Source organism: Acomys minous, assembly GCF_964271855.1.
Source record: "Acomys minous genome assembly, chromosome: 19".
Taxonomy (NCBI): Eukaryota; Metazoa; Chordata; class Mammalia; order Rodentia; family Muridae; genus Acomys; species Acomys minous.
In genome coordinates this window covers 35,750,267-35,770,743 of record NC_140499.1, presented here as the reverse complement: position 1 = coordinate 35,770,743, position 20,477 = coordinate 35,750,267, and the positions used below count along the sequence as shown (strand labels likewise).

At 46.1% G+C, this 20,477-nt stretch overlaps 1 protein-coding gene and 1 long non-coding RNA gene across 13 annotated transcripts in view; one reads left to right on the top strand and one right to left on the bottom strand.

Moving 5' to 3' along the window:
* Positions 1–2,193, bottom strand: part of MED12L (mediator complex subunit 12L) — a 315,424-nt gene extending 313,231 nt beyond the window's left edge. For all 12 annotated transcript variants that reach the window (XM_084768339.1, XM_084768345.1, XM_084768347.1 and 9 more), the window contains exon 1: positions 2,061–2,193. In XM_084768339.1, coding sequence (XP_084624465.1) covers positions 2,061–2,159 — 99 coding nt within the window. In that variant the 5' untranslated portion in view covers positions 2,160–2,193. The remainder of the gene's footprint in view (positions 1–2,060) is intronic.
* Positions 2,188–20,477, top strand: part of LOC311589751 — a 54,894-nt gene continuing 36,604 nt past the window's right edge. Inside the window, exon 1 of the long non-coding RNA XR_014776641.1 lies at positions 2,188–2,301. This is a non-coding gene — a long non-coding RNA (uncharacterized lncRNA). The remainder of the gene's footprint in view (positions 2,302–20,477) is intronic.

Sequence of the window (20,477 nt, the reverse complement as noted above, 5' to 3'; positions counted from 1 at the left end):
AAAAGCCAAGACTGCCAGGAAAGCACAATACATTTTTCTCTACAGTTAATAAAAGAATGGAAGTCCTGGTTGTACAAGAGTTGAGTGGAAGTTTGAGGGAGTACTATAATACATAAATAGCTGAAGCTTAGGGATCTGCTCACCAACAACCAAAAAATAAAAATAAAAAAAATAAAAAAATAAAAAGGCGAGCACCTGTTCCATATTGGACCCAAATTTGACTACAGCCACATATAACTCTCTCCTCAAGAGAGATAGAATGTCGGTCGCCTGGGGGAAAGTGAATCTCGGGAGTGTAACAGCACAAGCCATCCTGGGGGGTGGGAGGGAGACCGGTTTGAATGAGTACCACACTGATAATCCAATCTGCTTTTTCACCACACACTCCAGATAAATCAAGGTTTTCTGGGCTTCAATCATCTTATTTTCCCCAAACCAAAGTATAAAAAGTATTCTCTCAAGGCACTACTTCCAATGTAGAAAATGACCCAATATCCAAAATTATTCTTTCCAGGATCCAAATCCTCAAGTGACTGTCATACTTAAAAATAAATGCTAGACAGGCACACAGAATAATCGAAGCCACCAACCCAAAACAAGCAAGTTGCCCTTAAGCCACTCTCTGGAAAGACTTGGAGAGACATCAATTATAGGATGAGGAAAGTCAACCAAATGAACATCCCTACCCCTACCAAAACTTTAAAAATGTTCTGTCCGTAATGTTTAGTCAACTTTCTTTACACTTGGTCCTTACAGTTGCTATTCTCCGGGACCTAGGGAGCTGGGTAAGGACACGCTACCCTCCTGTAAACCTCCCAGCAATCTTCAATCTTAACCACTCCCTTGGTGCTCAAATTTAATACAACAAAGCCAAGAAGGAATTGCTAGTGATGATTTCTCAGGCACACTATTAGCCAGTCTGTGCTGAGCCTCAACCAATGAAACAGATACATTTATCAAAAGAGAAGCCTTAAAGAGCTCCTATCTGCTAAGTCCTCTTGTGAAATCAGTGGACATGCAAACTTTCAGTAGAGAGTTTCAGAGTCACAGGAAGAATACATGCCGGTTTCATGTTTAACAACTATTAGAGAGAGAGAGAGAGAGAGAGAGAGAGAGAGAGAGAGAGAGAGAGAGAAGATGGGTGGGCTGTAGCTGGCAAAATCTAAAAGGGCAGCTGGGAAGCAAGTGAAACAAAAAAGAAAAGATAGGTAAGTCTCTGAGCAACTTGTATAGCCAAGGGTGATCATTATTATAGCTGGAGAGTTGTTACATAATTACTTGTTAACTCCTGGCACACACCTACATAGCTTACAGTAACCACTAAAGCTACTGTAGGTGCTGCAACAGCCAAGGTTTCTCCAATTAATTTCATTCAGAGAAATAAGTAATCCTGGACACTATCTCTTTCTAAGGTAACTTGCCTTATTTTACACATAAAAAACTGCCTCCGGGAAAGCCAATTGCCTCTCTAGAGACAAAATTCAGTGTTTCACCCTAATATTTTGTCTTAATATTTTTTTAAGGGAGAAAGATCCTGAGGTGCATTCACAGAGCCAAATATACAATCACCTCGCTAAAAAACGATTTCCATTCTAAACTGGAGGATGTGAAAAGGGTCCCTCCCCCATCAGAGCCTATACCGCTGGCGCAAAACGCAGGACCACAGTGTCCGATGTACTTGCATTCCAACATTTGTCAAAAAGTTTACGAGGATTTATCGAAGTGACCGAGAAAAAATAAAATAAAACAAGCAGAAACGGAGGAAAGCGAGCAGGAAGATGCAATCAAGGAAGAAGCGGTAAAGCGCCCAGCGGCGCAGTGCAAGGCCCGACAACCGGGAAGCGACCCAGCCCCCGCAGAGCGACCGCCCAGCGGAGCGCGGGGGTTAGCAGGCTCCGGGTCTCGGTAGCCCAGGCTCCCTGATACCCCAGCACGGGACCCGCCTCCGATCCCCTCCCCAACCCTTCCCCCGCAGCGCCGTGGATGCCCGCCGGGCCAGCTTGGCCCCGGGTCAGCGCTGCGGAGCGCGACACCACGGCGGAGGCCGCCGGCGCCCTTACCTCCTTCTGCTTGGGGTCCTGCGGGTAGACGTCGGGCGGTCCGAGCCGCGGGCGCTTCAGCGGTCTCTGCTCATAGCTGAGAAGCCCGAAGGCGGCCATGATCTCTCATGTTAACCGGCGAAATGAATGAGAGTTGGAGCTGGAGCAGCCGCCTCTGAGCACCAGGGAGCAGCACTTTGCAGACAGACTCCCTCTCCCCTCCACTCTCGCTCGCCGTGGCGCTGCAGGCAGGAGAAAGCAGGTTGGTGACTGCCACTGCCCGCGCGCAGACGCGCTCAGGGGGGCCGCCTTCGTGGGCACCCTGCTGCGCCGAGCCCCGGGACGCCTAGTCCACCGGCGGCGGCGAGGCTGGAGGTCGGCCAGGGTCCGCCGCGGCGCCGGCCTCCCGCCACCCCCACCCTGTCCCCAGGGGGAGGAGCAGCTGATGGGAACGTGTGACTTTCTTCACCAATGAACCCAAACCCACCCGGGGGGCACAAGCTGGGGTGGGGGAGGGGCACAAAGGGGGGGAAAAACTTTTCTTGGCGCCTAGGCGGGAGGCTCGGTGCCCGCCCAGAGCTAGGCGTCCTAGGGCCCGGGAGGTGCTGCGCAGCGGCCCGCGCCCACTTCCTGGCACGCCGTGCCCCGCGCCCGCCGCCTTGAACCGGGAGGACCCGCCGCCGGGGCACAGAGCCGCGGACGCGGAGGGAGAGAGGCCGCGAGGAGCGATGATACGGACCCCCAGCGAAGCCCGTGCCTCTGGGTTCAGCTGGTGCATAAGCCGCACCGGTCCCCTCGGCGGCACCAGGGCGCTTTGCTGGCTGCGGGCTGCAGGCGGCCGCGGCGGCTGGTGGGGGCCGCGCTCACAGTGGCGTGGGGCCGACTTAACCCTTTGCTGGCCCTCCGGAGGCTGAGAAGGGAGTGAGCAGCGGTGGATGCGAGCACCGACGGACACATCGGGCGCGCGGACGACTCGGCTCCCTGGGTAGACCCTGGCCGCCGCGTGCCTCGCTCCCCACCCCCAACAGTTTACCTGTTGGTCCCTAGCTAGATGCTAGGCAGGGGTGGGCGGCCAGGACGCCCTGGCGGCCGCAGCCTCCATCGCTCGGGAGGTTGGGGAATTGGCTTTGACGTTACGAGGTGTCTGTCTCGCCAGACTGCGGACGCCACGAAGTTTGCAGTTGCCTGGGGGCGTCGCTCGCCGCCACCGATGCTCTCGCCTCCACGGCCCGGGAGCTCGAGCTCCCGAGTTGGCGGACGGCGGCGCGGCGGCCGCACTGAGCATGCCCAGCTTGGCGGCCGGACCGCGGAGGAGTTGGCTGCGAGCGCCTCGAGCGCTCCCATCCGCCTCTCCGGGTTTTCGCAGCCGCAGAGCGCGCAGTCCACCGGCCCTGCGCCCTAGCCTGCTGCAGGTTTAACCAGGCTTTGGAAACAGCACCAAGAGGGACCCTGGCCCTCGGGCTGCGCCCTCCACCTCGACCCCCTCCTGCGGTCGCCATCCCGGCAGCCTAGGCGAAACCTCACCTGCTCGCATCACAGGGATGGGAGCCGCGGGGAGGGGGCGATCCTTTCAGGAAAGCCCCTCAATTCAATCCACCTGCCTGCGCCCCTTGTTTGCTCCAGGTGGACACGCAGATGCTGGGCCACCAGCTGTGCGCATCGACACCTAGCCTCGGAGGCGGGCTCAGTCTGTCCTAAGGGACCTGCAGGAGGCGCGCCCAGGAGGACGCGCCAGCACTTGGCCAAGAATGATGGCTGCCATTTATGGAGTCTTCCTTTGGTGGTATGATCTTGGGGGTCTAGAATTTGCTTCTAACCACAAACCCCCCAAGATTTTACTTCATCCTCTTTATAAATGAGGAAATTGTGTCAGCTTCAAGCGGCTAGATGACTTGTTCAAAGCTGCAAAAGCTAGTCGGAATTTGAACCTACCCCTGCTGGAGCTCAGGTTTCTGACCTGACTTCCCTGCTTTGATCTAGAAGGGCTGTGTGCTTGAACTGCCCTTGGCCTGATTGTGTCACATTCCCCATACCTTGAGGAATGTCTTGGACTCCTGTCCCCAGCTCTGGAGAGGAGGATGTACATGAAATAACCAGCAAGCAGCTTTCCTATAGCACCTGGTATATGTTGGTGATTTACCAATGTGTACTCACTTTGCCGGCTTTAAAACACCCAAGGGAACGAAGAAGTCCATGGATAAGGTGAAGCCATTGTAGAAGACTAGTTCTTCACTGCTCACCCTGAACTACAAGTACCTAAATGTGGCTGTATGGAGCTGAACTCATTATTCGGTCTGAGCGAGGCCTTCTATAGAATACTTCCCTTTACTAAAAGGCATTTCCTGTCCACTTCCCACCTTGCCATGACCATTTCTCTTCAAATATGTAATAACTAAATGGTGCGCTTTGCCTTATGCTATGGGCATCTATCAAACCCAGTTCCTTTGGTTGGAAGAAAATACAGTTTTTACTTATATCTAACTCCATTAAGAAATTTATCAGGCATACCAAAAGTGAAGAAAGAATGTAACAAATCATCTGGCTCTGATAATGTTTCACCCTTTTTATTTCACGGATTTCCCCCATTCTCAATGGGTTGGTGTGTGCACACTGATACAGTAAGGACAATATTTTCCTTATTGCAAGAGGTACACAGCTTGACACCTGGCACATCTCCAAAGATTGTTGATTTGTGGGATGGGTGATAGATGGTTAAATGGGTAAATGTGTGGCCTTAGGAGTTCATCAAAAAGGAGGGGGTAGCTGGAGAGATGGCTTAAAGCTTAAGAGCACTGGCTGTTCTTCCAAAAAGTCCTCAGTTCAATTCCCAGCAAGCACATGGTGGCTCACAACCATCTATAATGAAATCTGGTGTCCTCTTCTGGCATGTAGGCATACACCCTATACATAATAAAACGGGTACTGTAATTATCCTCAGTCTGAGGCCCCTAGTTTGGTGAGAGACATAGCCAAAACTTTTCTCATGGGATAACTGTCTTAGTATTCTATTGTTGTGAAGAGACACCATGACCATGACACTCTTATAAATTAAAAAAAAAAAAAAGCATTTAGTTGGAGCTCACTTACATTCAGAGATTTAGTCCATTATCACCATGGCAGGGAACATGGCTGTAGGCAGGCAAACATGGGGCTGGAGATGTAGATTAGGGTTCTGCACCCTGACTAGGAGGCAACAGGAAAAGACAGATACTGGACCTGGTTTGAGACGTTGAAACTCCAAAGCCCAACCCCAGGAACACACTTCCTCCAACAAATCCACATCTTCTAATCTCTCAAGTCATCACTCCCTAATGACTAAGCATTCAAATATTTGAGCCTATGGGGTAAAGTACCACAATAAACAAGGCAAAATGACCCAAATGAATTTGCTTTGGGAGAGGATTGTTTGAGAGCTTTATACTATTAAAAAAAAATAGTGTGGTGGTTTGATTTTATTGGATTTTGGAGGGTTTTTTTGTTTTTTGTTTTGTTGGGTTCTGTTTTGTTTTAATTGTAGGATCTCACTCTATAACCCACCTGAGCCTTGAATTCACTATGCGGCCCAGGTTGGCCTCTAATACAACAGTCCCGTCTCAGCTGCCAGTAAGCTGGGGTTTGCAGGTGTGAGAGAGACCCTGCTCACCCTGAGACTATTTGTTTCTGAACAGACTCTCCCAGTAACTCAGGCTGCCCCCGACCATCAAACTCAATAAAGAACAGAAAGTTACCACAAATTCACAGTCCTTCTGCCGTAACCTTTTGAGTTCAGATTTTTGAATTTGGAAGTTCTTGAACTTGCAGTGGCCCTTTTAAAATTGGAGCACAAGGTACTGAGCCCTGATGTTTGGGGAAGGGGACTGGACAAGCCTTCTCCCTATTCTACCTTCTTAATTGCCTTGGCATTGCAGGCCAGTCAGACATATTTATTTATTTACTTGCTTATTATTGCTCCTTTCAACACAAGAATTAAACAATGCATGAATAAAGGTAAGGACTATGTTAGAGTGAGAAAGGACCTAAAAGCATTTGTTCACTACATGAACTAAAAATGAACATATGACATTTGAGGGTTTTTTTGTTGGTTTTTGGTTTTGTTTTTTTTGTTGTTTGTTTGGTTGGTTTTTGGTTTTGTTTTTTGAGACAGGGTTTCTCTGTGTAGCCTTGGCTGTCCTAGACTCTGTAGACTATGCTGGCCTCAAACTCACAGTGATCTGCCTGCCTCTGTCTCCCAAATGCTGGGATTAAAGGCGTGTGCCACCACCGCCCATCCGCATTTAAGATTTTTTTCAGGACACACCCACCTACCCATCCAACTTTTTCTTCTAGTCACAGATCTTTCTTTTTCTCAAATACAGAATTGCCAAGCCTTCCTCTTCAGACATGCACCTTCTGGCAGTTCTTAAGAGGGGGGGGTTATATGACGCCTACTCTAAACTACTCAGATTAACCATGATCCTTGGATGTTTGCAGTGCGCAGAGCACACAATGTTTATTTGTTTTCAATACCTCATTACTTAGTGGTATTCAAGTGTGTGACACATGATAGTCTTGTACTCCTATCCTTTCCTCACTCTTGTTCTCCTTCCATTTGAGAATTAGTCTTTCGACTGAACAACCCAGGCTTAGCGTGCTAAACTTAACCTGTAAGCCGTTACATTGTTTGCTGCGCCTAACTTTTCCATATGGTGCTTGCTAAGATAGCAGATAAGTACGAATTCCTATTGAGGGTCTTAATGTATACATAGACCAAGCTGGCCTTGAACTCACAGACATCTGCCTGCCTCCTCCTCCCCAAGTGTTGGATTAAAGTTGTACACCTGATCTCCTGCCTTGACACTGTTCTTAAAGACTATTTAATATTTACCTGACCAATGACTGCTTGAGCCAACAAGCAGGGAGGACACAGCACAGGAATTCCTCTAAGAACAGACCCTCCTCAGAAGGTTCTCAGCCTATTCAGAGGAGATGAGGTCAGGGACTGGGGGTATTTTAAATAGCTACAGAGGAAAGGTGATGGAACCGGGCTGGAGGAAGGTGAGCTACAAAATAAAGCTACAAAAGACACATAGGGAGCCACGTCGTCCATGCTAGCTCTCCATGATACCTTCCACGACTTCATAGGTATTTAAAACAGGGTCCTTTCTTTGTGTCACTTCCAAGGGCTCCTCAAAGAACCTTTAGCACCAAGAAGTCCCCTACCTGCATACAGCTGCATCTGTTTTCCTCTTTGGCTTTTAGCCTAAGGCAGGCAGTGCCTCGCTGTTAATATAAAGGCTGTGCTCTTGGACAAAGTCTTTTCAATAGATCTCACAGCTGGCTTCCTGGTGCTCCATTTGATGACCAGGGAATGCACAGGTCCCCTTTGCCGGTGTATATTCTGTTTTGGTTTGTTTGTTTGTTTTCTTGAGACAGAGTTTCTCTCTGTAGCTTTGGCTGTCCCGGACTCACTTTGTAGACCAGGCAGGCTGGCCTTGAACTCACAGCGATCCGCCTGCCTCTGCCTCACGAGTGCTGGGCTTAAGGGCGTGTGCCACCCCCGCCCAGCTCCCTGTGTGTATTCTATGTGGACCCTTCCTAACCAATCTTCTCTCCTTGCCAACCCTGCAAGCCACAGCCCCCCCTTTAAAGGTTCTCCAGGCTCGCTCAAGTCACAGAGGACAGACGGCAATGGTGGCCGATAACCCTCCCCAAGTTCTTGGGGTGAAGAGGAAAAATAACAACATTTGCAAAGCAGCTCCCTCATGAGCCCTGTCCTACCATTCCTGCTCTACAGCTGCTGGTTCTGGGCCACTGAAGGAGCAGACAGTTAAGCCAGAGTCAGGCCTAATCCTCCTAAACCTTACTATCACGGTCGACACACTACATCCATCCATTATCCTTATACAACACATATAAAACTGAGCACTGGAAAAAAAAATTTTTTTTTTGACTATAAGAGAAGAAACTCCTAACAGTCTGTTGTGTCCTAGAGTATGCTTTCACTCAAGTGGAAGGAAAGAAACAGTTCTCAGTGTAGTGCCTATAGGTACAGTAATGAAAGTGGCTGGGGTTTCTCATGGGATTGATGTTTGTCCAAGCGTATTTATTATTGTGTTTTGTTAAACGTTTTATCCACAGGCAATCCTATGTAGCTTCAGTTTTTCTGACACCCCTGTTACATTTAAATGCATTTGTGTTATGCCTACATGTGAATCAAAAAAGGAAATTTCATGCTTTCTTTTAGTCAAAAAAAAAAAAAAAAAAAAAAAAAAGGAAGGGCAGGGGTGGAGGGGCAGAAAAAAAGGAAGCAACTGCAGTGGCCCCGCCTCCATGATTCCAGGCATGCACGGAGCTTTTCCAGAGGGCCAACACACGTGTCTGGCAGCTCACAACTGCTTGTAGTTCTAGCTTCAGGGAGATGCAGCGGCTCTGGCCTCCTGCTGTACCTGCACTCACATAGACAGGCCTACAGGCACGCACGGGAATAAAAACAATGAAAGAAAAAAAAATACATACTTTAAATCAACACAGACGGTCTAGAGCTGCAAAGCACTTGCCTAGCATGTTCAAAGCCTTTGCTTTTGGGTTCAGTTGATCCATACATAATAGGAAAACAAGACAAATAAACCAAAAAGAAAAAAAAAAGTGTGTTGGCTTTGGAGACACGTATACTAAAATCAGAATGCCACAGAGAAAATTGGTAAATGTTAACAAAGGTATTAATTTTGGAATGTTACATCTAAATTAAGTTTTTAATGTTTTTTGAGCTTATGGAGATGGAAGCGTATCATCACTACCACTCAAGCAACAAGGAACAGTAGAGTTCTCTTGATAGCTCAACACATAGTTTCCTAGTATGCAATATTTTAAAAAGATGAAATTAATTTTGACAATACAGTTGTTTGTCCCAGTGTAGCTAAACTGTTGTTATTTCAGTATATAAACCGTGTGTGTGTGTGTGTGTGTGTGTGTGTGTGTGTGTGTGTGTGTGCGCGTATACTATATATACTATATATATAGTATAGGGTTGGTGTAATGGCTCTACTAGGAGAGGTTTTCCACCAAACCTCATTTCCTGAATGTAATTCCCAAAACCTACAAGGCAGAAAGAGAAAACCAACTCCTGTAACATGTCCTCTGTCTTATGCTCACCCACCAAGACATTCAATCAAGTGTGACCACAAACGTGAATACACACATCATCATCATCATCATCATCATCATCATAAATATAAATTTTAATGGATGAGGTACTTACATTTTGTTTTAAGTCTGGTGTGCTTTTTTTTTCTTTTTTCTTCTTTTTGTTTTTTGTTTTGGTTTTTGGTTTTTCGAGGCAGGGTTTCTGTGTGTAGCCTTGCCTATCCTGGACTTTGTAGACCAGGCTGGCCTTGAACTCACAGCAATCCACCTGCCTCTGCCTCCCGAGTGCTGGGATTAAAGACGGGCGCCTTTTATACGAACAACATACCTCATTTTCAGACCACCACACCCAAAAGGCATGTTTCAGTGCTAATGACTAAATATGGAACACAGAGGGTTTTGCTTTCTTTCACACGGTCTTTTGTAGTTCAGGCTGATGACAACCTTGAACTTGTAACCTTTCTGACTTTACTTCCTAAGAGCTGGGATCACGTGTATGTGCCACTGTTTATGAAGGGCTGGGGATTGAACCCAAAGGCCAAGCATTGCTAAGCAAGTGCTATGTCAGGCAGCTCCCTGAAGCCCACATGCAAGATCTTAATAAGGTACTGAAGAAACAGATTGGTTGCCAAATTAATAGCATTAAGAGAAAGGTGAAGAAGAAGAAGAAGAAGAAGAAGAAGAAGAAGAAGAAGAAGAAGAAGAAGAAGAAGAAGAAGAAGAAGAAGAAACAACAACTCAGGAAGACACCAAGTACCCAAAAGGCAGTTGGTTGCTATGCAGAGGGAAGCTTCAGAGCAGCTAGGAACAAGATAAACCTGGGACCTTGGAATTGAAGAATGAGAAAAGAGTAGTAAAATAGGAAATTGAACTAATAACAAAGACTAAAAATTGAACCTTATTCCCTAGAAAAATGATGCCTGTCACCACAACTAAGCTAACTGGTTAGTTTTTGGAGAGCACGGGCACACAACTTACATCACTATTGATCAAACCCACATTGTTTTTCCACCACCAGAATCGTAATTTGTCAGGTAACCCATAGCTGTCCCTACTCTATAGATCAGACAAATGCTGAGATACTCAGGAATCCAGTAGGAAATCCTAACACTGACTTACTGGTACAGAGGGGTACACCGTTCCAGAGATTAATACCCCATTTTCTGATCACTTTACTAATCTTTTTTTTTCTTTTAAGATTTCTTTCTTTATTATATACACAGTGCTTTGCTTATATGTGTGCCTGCATGGCAGAGAAGGGCACCAGGTCTCACCATAGGTAGTTATGAGCCACCATGTGGTTGCTGGGAACTCTGGAAGAGCAGCCAGTGCTCTTAACCTCTGAGCCATCTCTCCAGCCCCACCTTACTAATCTTAAAGATGAGCACACAAAAGTGGGTATGTGTAACATTAAAATGGAATTGGGTCTCTCCGGGGAGAATTATGTCCCCTTGTGACAGGAATGGGACACAGGCTGTATGGTAGTCTGGTGGTTCCATCACTAAATACACTGACCATTAATTACTGCCTAATGCCTTTACTACTCATTTCATACCAGAGTTTTCTGGGCGTTCACAGATAATGTTTTGGTTCTTATTCTGTATTATTGGGCAGTGGGATCGGGTGTTTTATTTTTGTTGTTTTGTTTGTTCTGGTCCTGTTTAGGCTAGGCTGGCCTTGGAAGTCATGATGATCCTCCTGTCTCAGCCTTGCAAGGGCTGGAATTACAGGGATGAGCCACCACATCTGGCCCACAAAAATGTTACGAGCTTACACTTGTCTGGCCTCTTTAGGAAAATCTGCTGACACTAGGTCCACATTCACAGTAAAATTCTTTTTGTTGTTGTTGTTGTTGTTGTTGTTGTTGTTTTTGGTTTGTTGTTGGTGTTGTTGTTTGGTTTTTAGGGACAGCATTTCTCTGTGTAGCCTTGGCTGTCCTGGACTCACTTTGTAGACCAGGCTGGCCTAGAACTCAGCAATCCGCCTACTTCTGCCTCCTGAGTGCTGGGATTAAAGGCATGAGCCACCACACCCGGCCGCCAGTAAAATTCTTTTCTGGAGAGAGATATAAACAAAAATCTACCTGTCCTCTTAAAAGTCCCAAAGCCACACTGAGGTATGAGTCCACTAAAGTTGGCTCTGGGAGAGCATCGAGTTTATTGAGTTACATACATAATGGTGGATGAGAGATTACGTAACAGGAGTGTGAGTGGCTTTAAAATCAGCCACACCAGAATATCTCCACCCACTGTGGACGCTGACTCCCTCGTGTCCACAGCCACGGAGTACTCCTCTCCCTTGTCCTTCCTCGCCTGTATATGCTAGCCCTCCCTTGAGGGCATGTGCAATTAGAGCAAAACCGCACACAACTGGTTGTGACGAGGGTCGCCAGCAGTCAACAAGGCCAAGTGTAGCTCAGAGTTAAGTCCTGTGCAACAGACACCGATCTGTCAGAGCTGAGGAGGACCTGCTACCTTAAACCCAGTGACTAGCTGCCTGCAGGCTGGGTCACATGCCTGGCTCCTAGGGCCTTTGAGAATGAACGCCCAACTATATGGAGACCTCGCTGGAGCTCAGCCTGGCTTCCCAACTATTCTGTTGAAGAGCACTTGATCGACAAAATAACTGACCGCATTTACACATTTTTTTTTTTATCGTTGACCACTCAAGAATCTAATCTGTATCATCTGTTAGTTACAAGTTAGGACCGGTAGAGTAGGTTGTATATGATAAAGGTTACTTGTAAAATTGTTAAATATGAGTTCCTTCAGCTGTCCTAGGATTATTTCCTTTCCAGGTTCTAGAGAATCTATTTATATTTCCTTACATGTCCATAAAGTCATACAAAGCAAGAAAGCATGACAAAAAATTACTGAAGTGTATATGAAATTTTGATCTTTGCACATATGGTTTTGATAAATTGGTATGATTTAGTATAGTAAACTTTTACATAAGAATAAACTGTCCCCACCTATGAGACATATAGGTTAGTTTTGCTATCTACTATGTGCTACATTTAAAGATGACATTCTGAGCAATAAAAATAAAGGCTGCTAACTCTTTGGTCTCAGCACGTGTAAAAAAAATAGTACACAAAGCGATTTGCGTATTTGTGTGGTGTATGTACACAGATATGTGCTAGTGCTTGTGGAGGCCAGGGGAGGATGTCAGGTATCCTTTTCTGTCACTCTCCACTTCTTTCCTTTTTTAAAATATATTTTATTAATTTATTCATATTACATCGCAGTTGTTATCCCATCCCTTGTATCTTCCCATTCCTCCCTCCCTCTTGCTTTCCCCCTACTCCTCTCCCCTATATCTGTGACTGAGGGGGACCTCCTCTCCCTGTATATGCTCATAGGGTATCAAGTCTCTTCTTGGTAGCCTGCTATCCTTCCTCTGAGTGCCTCCGGGCCTCCCCATCCAGGGGACATGGTCAAATATGGGACACCAGAGTTCGTGTGAAAGTCAGACCCCACTCTCCACTCAACTGTGGAGAATGTCCTGTCCATTGGCTAGATCTGGGTAGGGGTTCGAAGTTTACTGCACGTATTATGCTTGGCTGGTGCCATAGTTTGAGCAGGACCCCTGGGCCCAGATCTGCCTGTCCTAATGTTCTTTTTGTAGGTTTCTAGAACCCTCTGGATCCTTCCATTTCCCTATTCTCCCATGCTTCTCTCACCTAGAGTCCCAGTAGGATGTCCTCTCCTCTGTCCCACTTTCCTGGTAAGTGAAGACTTTCATGGGATATGCACCTTGGGCTAGTGTCCAGATAGAAGTGAGTATATGCCATTTGACTCTTTCTGCTTCTGGGTTAACTCACTCACTATGATCATACACTCGTGCTTTTGAAGCCAACCCACAGGACCACCTACTCACCCACTTATTAGTATTTCCAAGCTATTGTCCAACAGTCTCACCACTATCCCTTTCTTCTGAATTGTTAAAACAGAGAGTAAAAATTTACCAGTTTAATTCTCAGCTTCATTTCTTCCATTCAGCCTCCAGCAGAGTGAGTCAGTCTCACTCATCCAAAATGGTCAGAACGAAAACAGAAGAAAAGCAAAGCACAATTACTATTAACTCTTCAAACAAGGCCACGAGACCAGGCAGATCTAATATTGACTGTAAGTGGCCTGATAAAGGTGGAGGATCAGCCCTCTCTGCCTTCTGCAGAACACTTGAACTTGCTCCTGGGCTCCTCTTCCTCTCTGCTCTCACCCTTCCGAAGCCAGGCACTAGGCTCACATTCTTTTCCAGCGCATCCTCTATTCACAGCCTCTCTAGCTCTTTTCCTGTCGCCCAAAGGGGCTCAATATATCCTAACTTGAACTTGATGTCTGTATCGCATATTACTGCCCTCCCAGCTAGCCCTTTTACCTCTCAGTCCACGGTAACAGTTTAGCTGAGGTGCCAGGAGCTAGAAAGGGAAAGAGAAAATATCTGGTGGCTACAGATAGGATCAACAGATCTGTAAATTGAGTGTAAAAAAAAAAAATATGTCTCCAAGAAAATGCTACAAATCAAAATGGAAAATGGGTCAAATAAGCAAGAACTCAAAGAACTTTGGGAACCATCTGCCCATGTAAACCAAGAAATGGCCATGATAAATGTAAATAAGGGGGACACTTAATTCTCTTCATCTAAGTTGTAGGCAGTTTGGGCGGCTACAACAAAGCACCATAGCCTGAGTAGCTTAAATAACAGACACACATTTCTCAGAGTTCTGGGGTCTGAGATCTCCAAAATGGAGGTGCCAGTGTAGTCTGCTCCTGGAAAAAACCTATCTTCCAGGTTTTGAGATGGACCCCGGCATGATAAGGAAGGGATCATTCTTCTGTAGACATGAGTCCTGTTCATGAGGGCTCCACCTTCATGACCTAATTACTTCCAAAAGGTCTTGCCTCCAAATACCACCACTTGGGGGCTTAAAGCAGAAATATGAATACTGGGGGAGGGGAGTGTATATTCAGTTATTTTTAGTGCCTATGCATGCCAGAGCAAATAGAGGGCAGACGCATGCCAGCATTTCACTTCTTAGCTCTATCCACGTGCAAGGCCTATGGTTATTTCTTTTCCATGTTTCCACATTCACCCAGTCATCAATAAAACCTCTGACACAGCCTCAACGTATTTTCAGGTTATCATTAGGCACCAACTTGTCTCCCTGCCCCAGTCATTTCTCTATTTAAAAATATAACACCTGAGATTATTGGATTAATTTTTTAAAAACCCTTCATTTGATTCTACCTCTCCTGGTTAAAAATCCTTTGACGAATCTTTACTACTTTAAGCATAAAGTTTAAGCATAACAAGGTTTTTTTCATATGCCAGAAAGATCAGAGCAAATACACTGGGAGGTAAACTGAGCATCACCCAGGAATGCTTTTAGCTTCTCTCCTTTAAAGTTGATAAGGATTTCACCAAGTACCAACTTCTGTAGTGATACATGCTATGTCTGTAACTGCTTAAATCACTTTTTCTGATAGGTCATGTTAGTACTCCTGCCTCTTTTTTGTTGTTGTTGTTGTTGTTGTTTGTTTGTTTTTGTTTTTTGAGACAGGGTTGCTCTGGGTAGCCTTGATATCCTGGACTTGCTTTGTAGACCAGGCTAGCCTCGAACTCACAGGAATCCGCCTGCCTCTGCCTCCTGCTTGCTGGCATTAAAGGTGTGCACCACCACCGCCCAGCTCTGCCTCTTGTTCTTAAATGAGATTGCAGGGGAACCCAGAACTGGAGTTCAGAAGTTGGGGTTCATTCTAGAATGGTCCATTAGGGAGGAGCAAGACCACTAGGAAATGAGGAACTACGTAATGGTTTTAAATAGAGGCTTATGGTATGAAATCACTTTGCAACATAGACCACAGCTGGAGATGAGTTCATGAGAAGGGATGCAGGCAGAAATGGGCAGCAGATAGCTGCAACCCCAGGCAGAGATGGTGGCTGTCCATGCCGGCAGTAGAGCTAGCTAGCTAGATATAAGTGAAACTTGAGGTTAAACTAACAGAATTTAGTGAGAATCAAATATGGAGAATGAGACTGAAGTCTGGGATGACACCTGGGTTATAAGATTAATGGGTATTGCCGGGCATGGTGGCGCATGCCTTTAGTCCCAGCACTCGGGAGGCAGAGGCAGGTGGATCGCTGTGAGTTCGAAGCCAGCCTGGTCTACAAAGAGAGTCCAGGACACCCAAGGATACACAGAGAAACCCTGTCTCAAAAAAACCAAAAAACCTATATCTATCTATCTATCTATACACACACACACGTGTGTGTGTGTGTGTGTGTGTGTGTGTGTGTGTGTGTGTGTGATTAATGGGGACATTACTCACAGGAAGAGAGAAACTTAGAGGAGAGTTGTTTTTGAACAGTAGGATGATCATCTAAGACATGATGATGAACATAAAATAATGTGGTAGGCAGGTCCAGTCACTCCCATGAGTCTTGTAGTTCATGCCTTTATGTCATCCATCTTCCTTTGATAAGGGAGGGCCTCACATTTTGCTTCTAGAATGAGGCGAAAGTGATGGGAGGGCACCTCTGAGATGAGGATACAAAGAAACTGTTCCTTCCCTTTCTTCCTTCTCCTTCCTTGTCCTTCTCATGGTCCTCACGTATGGTGACTAAGCTGCCATATTGAAAGGTCTCCTTCACCATGGCTCCCCATGAGCAGCACTCTCTGAGCAATAGCTGGTATGGACCTAAGACCCAACACTTGCAGGAGTAGAATTTGAAGTGGATTGCTTTTCCATCTGAACCTTGAGATGCTGGCAGCCTTACTGTCCTTGACTGTAGCTCCCAAACACTTTAGGCTTTCAGTGGAGACTGGTTCTGCTATGTCTAGGTTTCTGACTTGAAGTATGAGGTATTGGCACACATATACAGAGTGTTAAATGTTAAGTTTTGGGAAAGTGTGTTACCAAGCAATAGATAATTAATATGTTATATATTAATATAAGTTATATATAATAATATTATGTATATATAATATAATATAAGTTATATATAGTGAGAATTATGAACATTTAAAGAGAAAGTATGAAGTGACAAAGGGGGGGATTATTGAAACCTGTCATAAAGCTCACAAAGGAAAGAAAGAACAACAGAAACACAGGCACAAAGAAAGGAGAAAGACTCACACCAGCAAAAGACAGTGTTTCAAAGAGCCAAGATAATTCTAGGAAGAAAAGTGGTGAGACACTAACTTTAGCACAAAAGCTTTTCACAGTTCCGGCAAAAGCAGCCTGGAGGACTGTGGGGCCAGTATCATATAGAAAGAAAATGTGAAATAAAGAAACAGAAATCAAATGAACAGACAGTTGAATATGGCATTCATTCCTGTAAACATAAGAAAGGGGATCAAGTAGTATGTGAGGTAGGTAATTTGTGTGTGTGTGTGTGTGTGTGTGTGTGTGTGTGTGTGTGTGTGTGTGTGTGTGTGTGTGTTTAAGCCGAGGGAATAGGCACACAGAGAGCGGGGATTCTAGTGAGAGGGCAAAGTCGATATTCAATTGGAAGAACCAGTGAAGGGAAAATGGAAATGTTTTAGAAGTCAGGAGGGGGTCTCTGCTAGATGGGAGAGAACACATAACCTGCAGGAGGCTAAAGGGTCCCTCAAGAAGAACACACATTCTCTCTCTAGTACAATATGAGGAGGCCATCTGCTCTGAGAAATCAGGTGGAAGGGTTTGAGGAGCAGCAGTCACCCAGGAAAAGGACACAGAGACCATAAGATCTCTGTTCAGTGTGAGGACCTAAGTCAAAGCCAATGACTTTGGAGTTATAGTGAAATCAATCTGCCCAATGCTTGGCTGCTTGGCTGCTTGGCTGCTTGGCTGCTTGGCTGCTTGGCTGCCAGCCCAGGGAGACAGTGGGAGTCATCTAGGTACAGAGCTTAGAAAAATGGAAGCAATAACAGGCCGTGTGAATCTAGGAGAGCACGGATGGCATATAGAAGGGATGTAGGGATGCTGTCCAGCGAGTCCATGCTGGGAGTTAGGAAGGAGGAAGGTGGATGTTTGGGAGATGGTTGGGAAGAGAGAGTGCTAACTGGAAGAAGGTCAGATCATAGCCAAAGTAGCACAGGTGGGAGCACCATCAAATAAACAACCGCAGGAAGGTCAGATCATAGCCAAACAGAGGGTGCTCAGATGTATAAATCGGTGTGCGTTCATGGCTGAGATCACAGAAAGGCAAAAGAAAGATAGTTCCTGAGTAGCCATAGAAAGAGCAAAGAACAAATTGTGAGGGCTCATTTTCACCAGAACCAAACCAATGCCCACAGTTGTTTTTGTGGGTGGGTGGGGTAGAAGTTGAAACAAGGTCTCACACTGTAGCACAGGTTGGCCTGGAACAAACTAGGAATTCCATGCTGGCCTGGAATTTGCATTGATCTCCACATCTCGTTTTTTCTAAATCCTGGGATTACAGGTCCTGAGCCACCATCATTAGCTCAGATTTCAGATTATGTGAAGGAAGGAGATACCTACTCAATCAAGCCAGTACTAGTTGATGTCTTTATTTATTATGTGCAATGTATGATGCTCCCCATCGACACCACAACCTATTCTGTTACGTGAAGTACAAACCAATATGAGGAAAATGTCAAATGGCCATAGACAGGGTGTCTGTAGTGAAAGAGTGTCCTCAAGGAGAGAGGCTTTAGCAGGGCATGAGGCAGGTAGAAGATGAGCCCATAAAAGTGTTAGAGACAGGGACATTCAGATGAGGTAATGTTCCAGTTTTAGAGAAAGGTCTCAAGAGGCAAGAGTGATGAAGGATCAAGGGAAGGATGAAAGACTGATATAAAAAGATGTCCAAAACTTCATGGAAACGACACCACAGAGCTAGGGCTGTCGGAATGTGGGCATGAAGGTTAAGGATGCTTGAATAACAGTCATGTGGATGTGGAGGTCAGGTGGGCATGGAGGGTAGGTGGCATGAAGGTCATGTGAGCATGAAGGGTAGGTGGGCATGGAGGGCAGGTGGGCATGGAGGGCAGGTGGGCATAGAGGGCAGGTTATACTTTGCACTTAGAGCATCAGTGCAAACAGCGATTTGGTCTTGTTTTTGAGGGCAAGGACCTCCTTACCTTCTCTCAGAGACTATCAGGTTGCACCCTGATAGGAAAGAGAAGAGAAATGTCATCCCACTGGCCCCTGTAGAGAATTAGCATGAAGATTCAAAGCTGCATAATGAAGCCTAACAATTTCTCAAAATTCCCTCCTAAATCTCTCCAGGGGCAGGACAAGAAGCCCTGTGTGGAGTGGCATTGTGTGCCACAGGGCCTGCTAGAACAGGGTGAGGGAGGCATCTTGCACTCTGTTCTGATAATTGGCCCATAAGGGCTATTGCCTCCCAGAGGAAGCCTAGGTACCCCTCCCTGGGCCCTAGTAGTCCCAAAGCAGAATGACAGCCAGTGTGCCTGCTAGATCATCCATGTTGCCATAGCAACAGGCTTGCCCCTGGAGCCATGGGTTGATGGCAAAATGATTAGGCCTCTTTCAAAGGTTGCAGCTGCAGGTTTTTACCAAGAAAGCAGAACAGGTGGGTGGACCTGAAGCCCCAGAGCCAAGTGTATTAATGGCAGAAATTTTCCTTCAAGTAGTCAAATGCCTAGAGTATGTGAAGAACCTACATTTGACCATGGATGGGAACAGAAGGGGCAGAATTTAGGCAGCAAGTCTAAGGGCCATGCCTGGGATGAATTGCGTGTCAGGAAATTGGGGGTAGGGTAGAATAGGAGTAAGGGAAGGGCCAGAGTGGCTGGGATTTCCTTCCTCTGCCTGTTGGCTGCACAATGTACTAGTAGATGGGCTGAATTAATATCCAGGAGCTCTAGATGTCCTGGTGGCCCCCAACCGTGTCAGTCCAGTGCTAGCATGCTTCCATTCATTTTTATGCTTCGAGTCGAGAAAATCCAGTTCTGGTGGGTTCTCTAGGACTCCACCCTCAATTTCTTGTTCAGTCTCTAGGTGGGAGCAATGTGTGTGAATGTGTGTGCATGTCTGTGTGCACATGTGTGGAGGCCAACATCAGGTGTCATTCCTCAGGCTGCCCTGCACCTTATTTTATTTTTTTTTTAAAAAGAGAATTCTTTTTTTTTTTTTTTTTAAGATTTATTCATTACATACAGTGTTCTGCCTGCATGTGTGCCTGTGGGCCAGAAGAGGGCACCAGATCTCATGATAGATGGTTGTGAGCCACCATGTGGTTTGCTGGGAATTGAACTCAGGACCTCTGGAAGAGCAGATAGTGCTCTCAACCTCTGAGCCATCTCTCCAGCCCCTGCACCTTATTTTTTTAATCAGCTGATATCTCTCAATGCCCTGGGGCTAGCCAACTCGTCTAGGCTGGCTAGCCAGTGAGCCCCAGGGATCTCCTCTTATCCACCTCCCTCATGCTGCAATTGCAGGCAGCAATCCCACTTGAGTGGAATTCCATACAGTTGTGGACAACTGGACATGCTTCCTAGCTAAGCTATACTTCTCCTGTAGGACCAATACCTACTGACCATCGCAGCTTGGATCTGTTAGGAGATAAACTCTATCAGAGAAGGGTCTTTGAGAGTTTATCCTTGAATTCTTAACAGGGAGCCTGTCTCATGGTATGACTGCTTTGGATTGGGCTTTCATTTTGCTGTGTTATTTTTAAGACAAGGTCTTAACTTTGTAGCCCCATATGGACTTGACTTTGCCTTGCTCCTGCTTCCATTTCCCAAGAGGTGGGCTTGCATGCATGTGCCACCACAGCCTGAAAAATAGTAGCATTTTTTTTTTTTACAAAAGTTACATTTAACTTACAATGTAATAAAGATTACAGGTAAAAAGCTACACTTAGAGCAGGAAAGGCCTATTACACAAATGTGCAAAATTTGTATAAAGTTCATACACTAGTTCCTACCTTGTCTCCAGTTAGCCAGGTCTAGCCTAGAGCTCTGAATAACCAGAACTCTTCTGGAGGGGGGAGGGTCAGAGGAGCCTCCAAACCAACAGCTAAGCATGTCTTCCTACCATAAACCTGGCCCTTGCAAGGTAGTCTTCCTGTTCAACAGGAAGTGCCCCAACTGGTCACTCCCTAAGAAACTTCCTCGAAGCACACAAAAGGTGTTGCCCCAGGGAGGACGGCAGTGCTTGGACTAAGTGAGGCAAGTGGAGGGCTCAATGTGAACAAGGAAAATAGGTAAAGTCCAACAATACTGTAAAACCCATAACCCTATGTCTGTGACACTGGCCCCAGACAAAGGGAACTCAAAATGGCCGCACTCCACCAGAAAGGACAGAGGAGAGAGGCCTAGCTATTGGACCTCAAAACCAT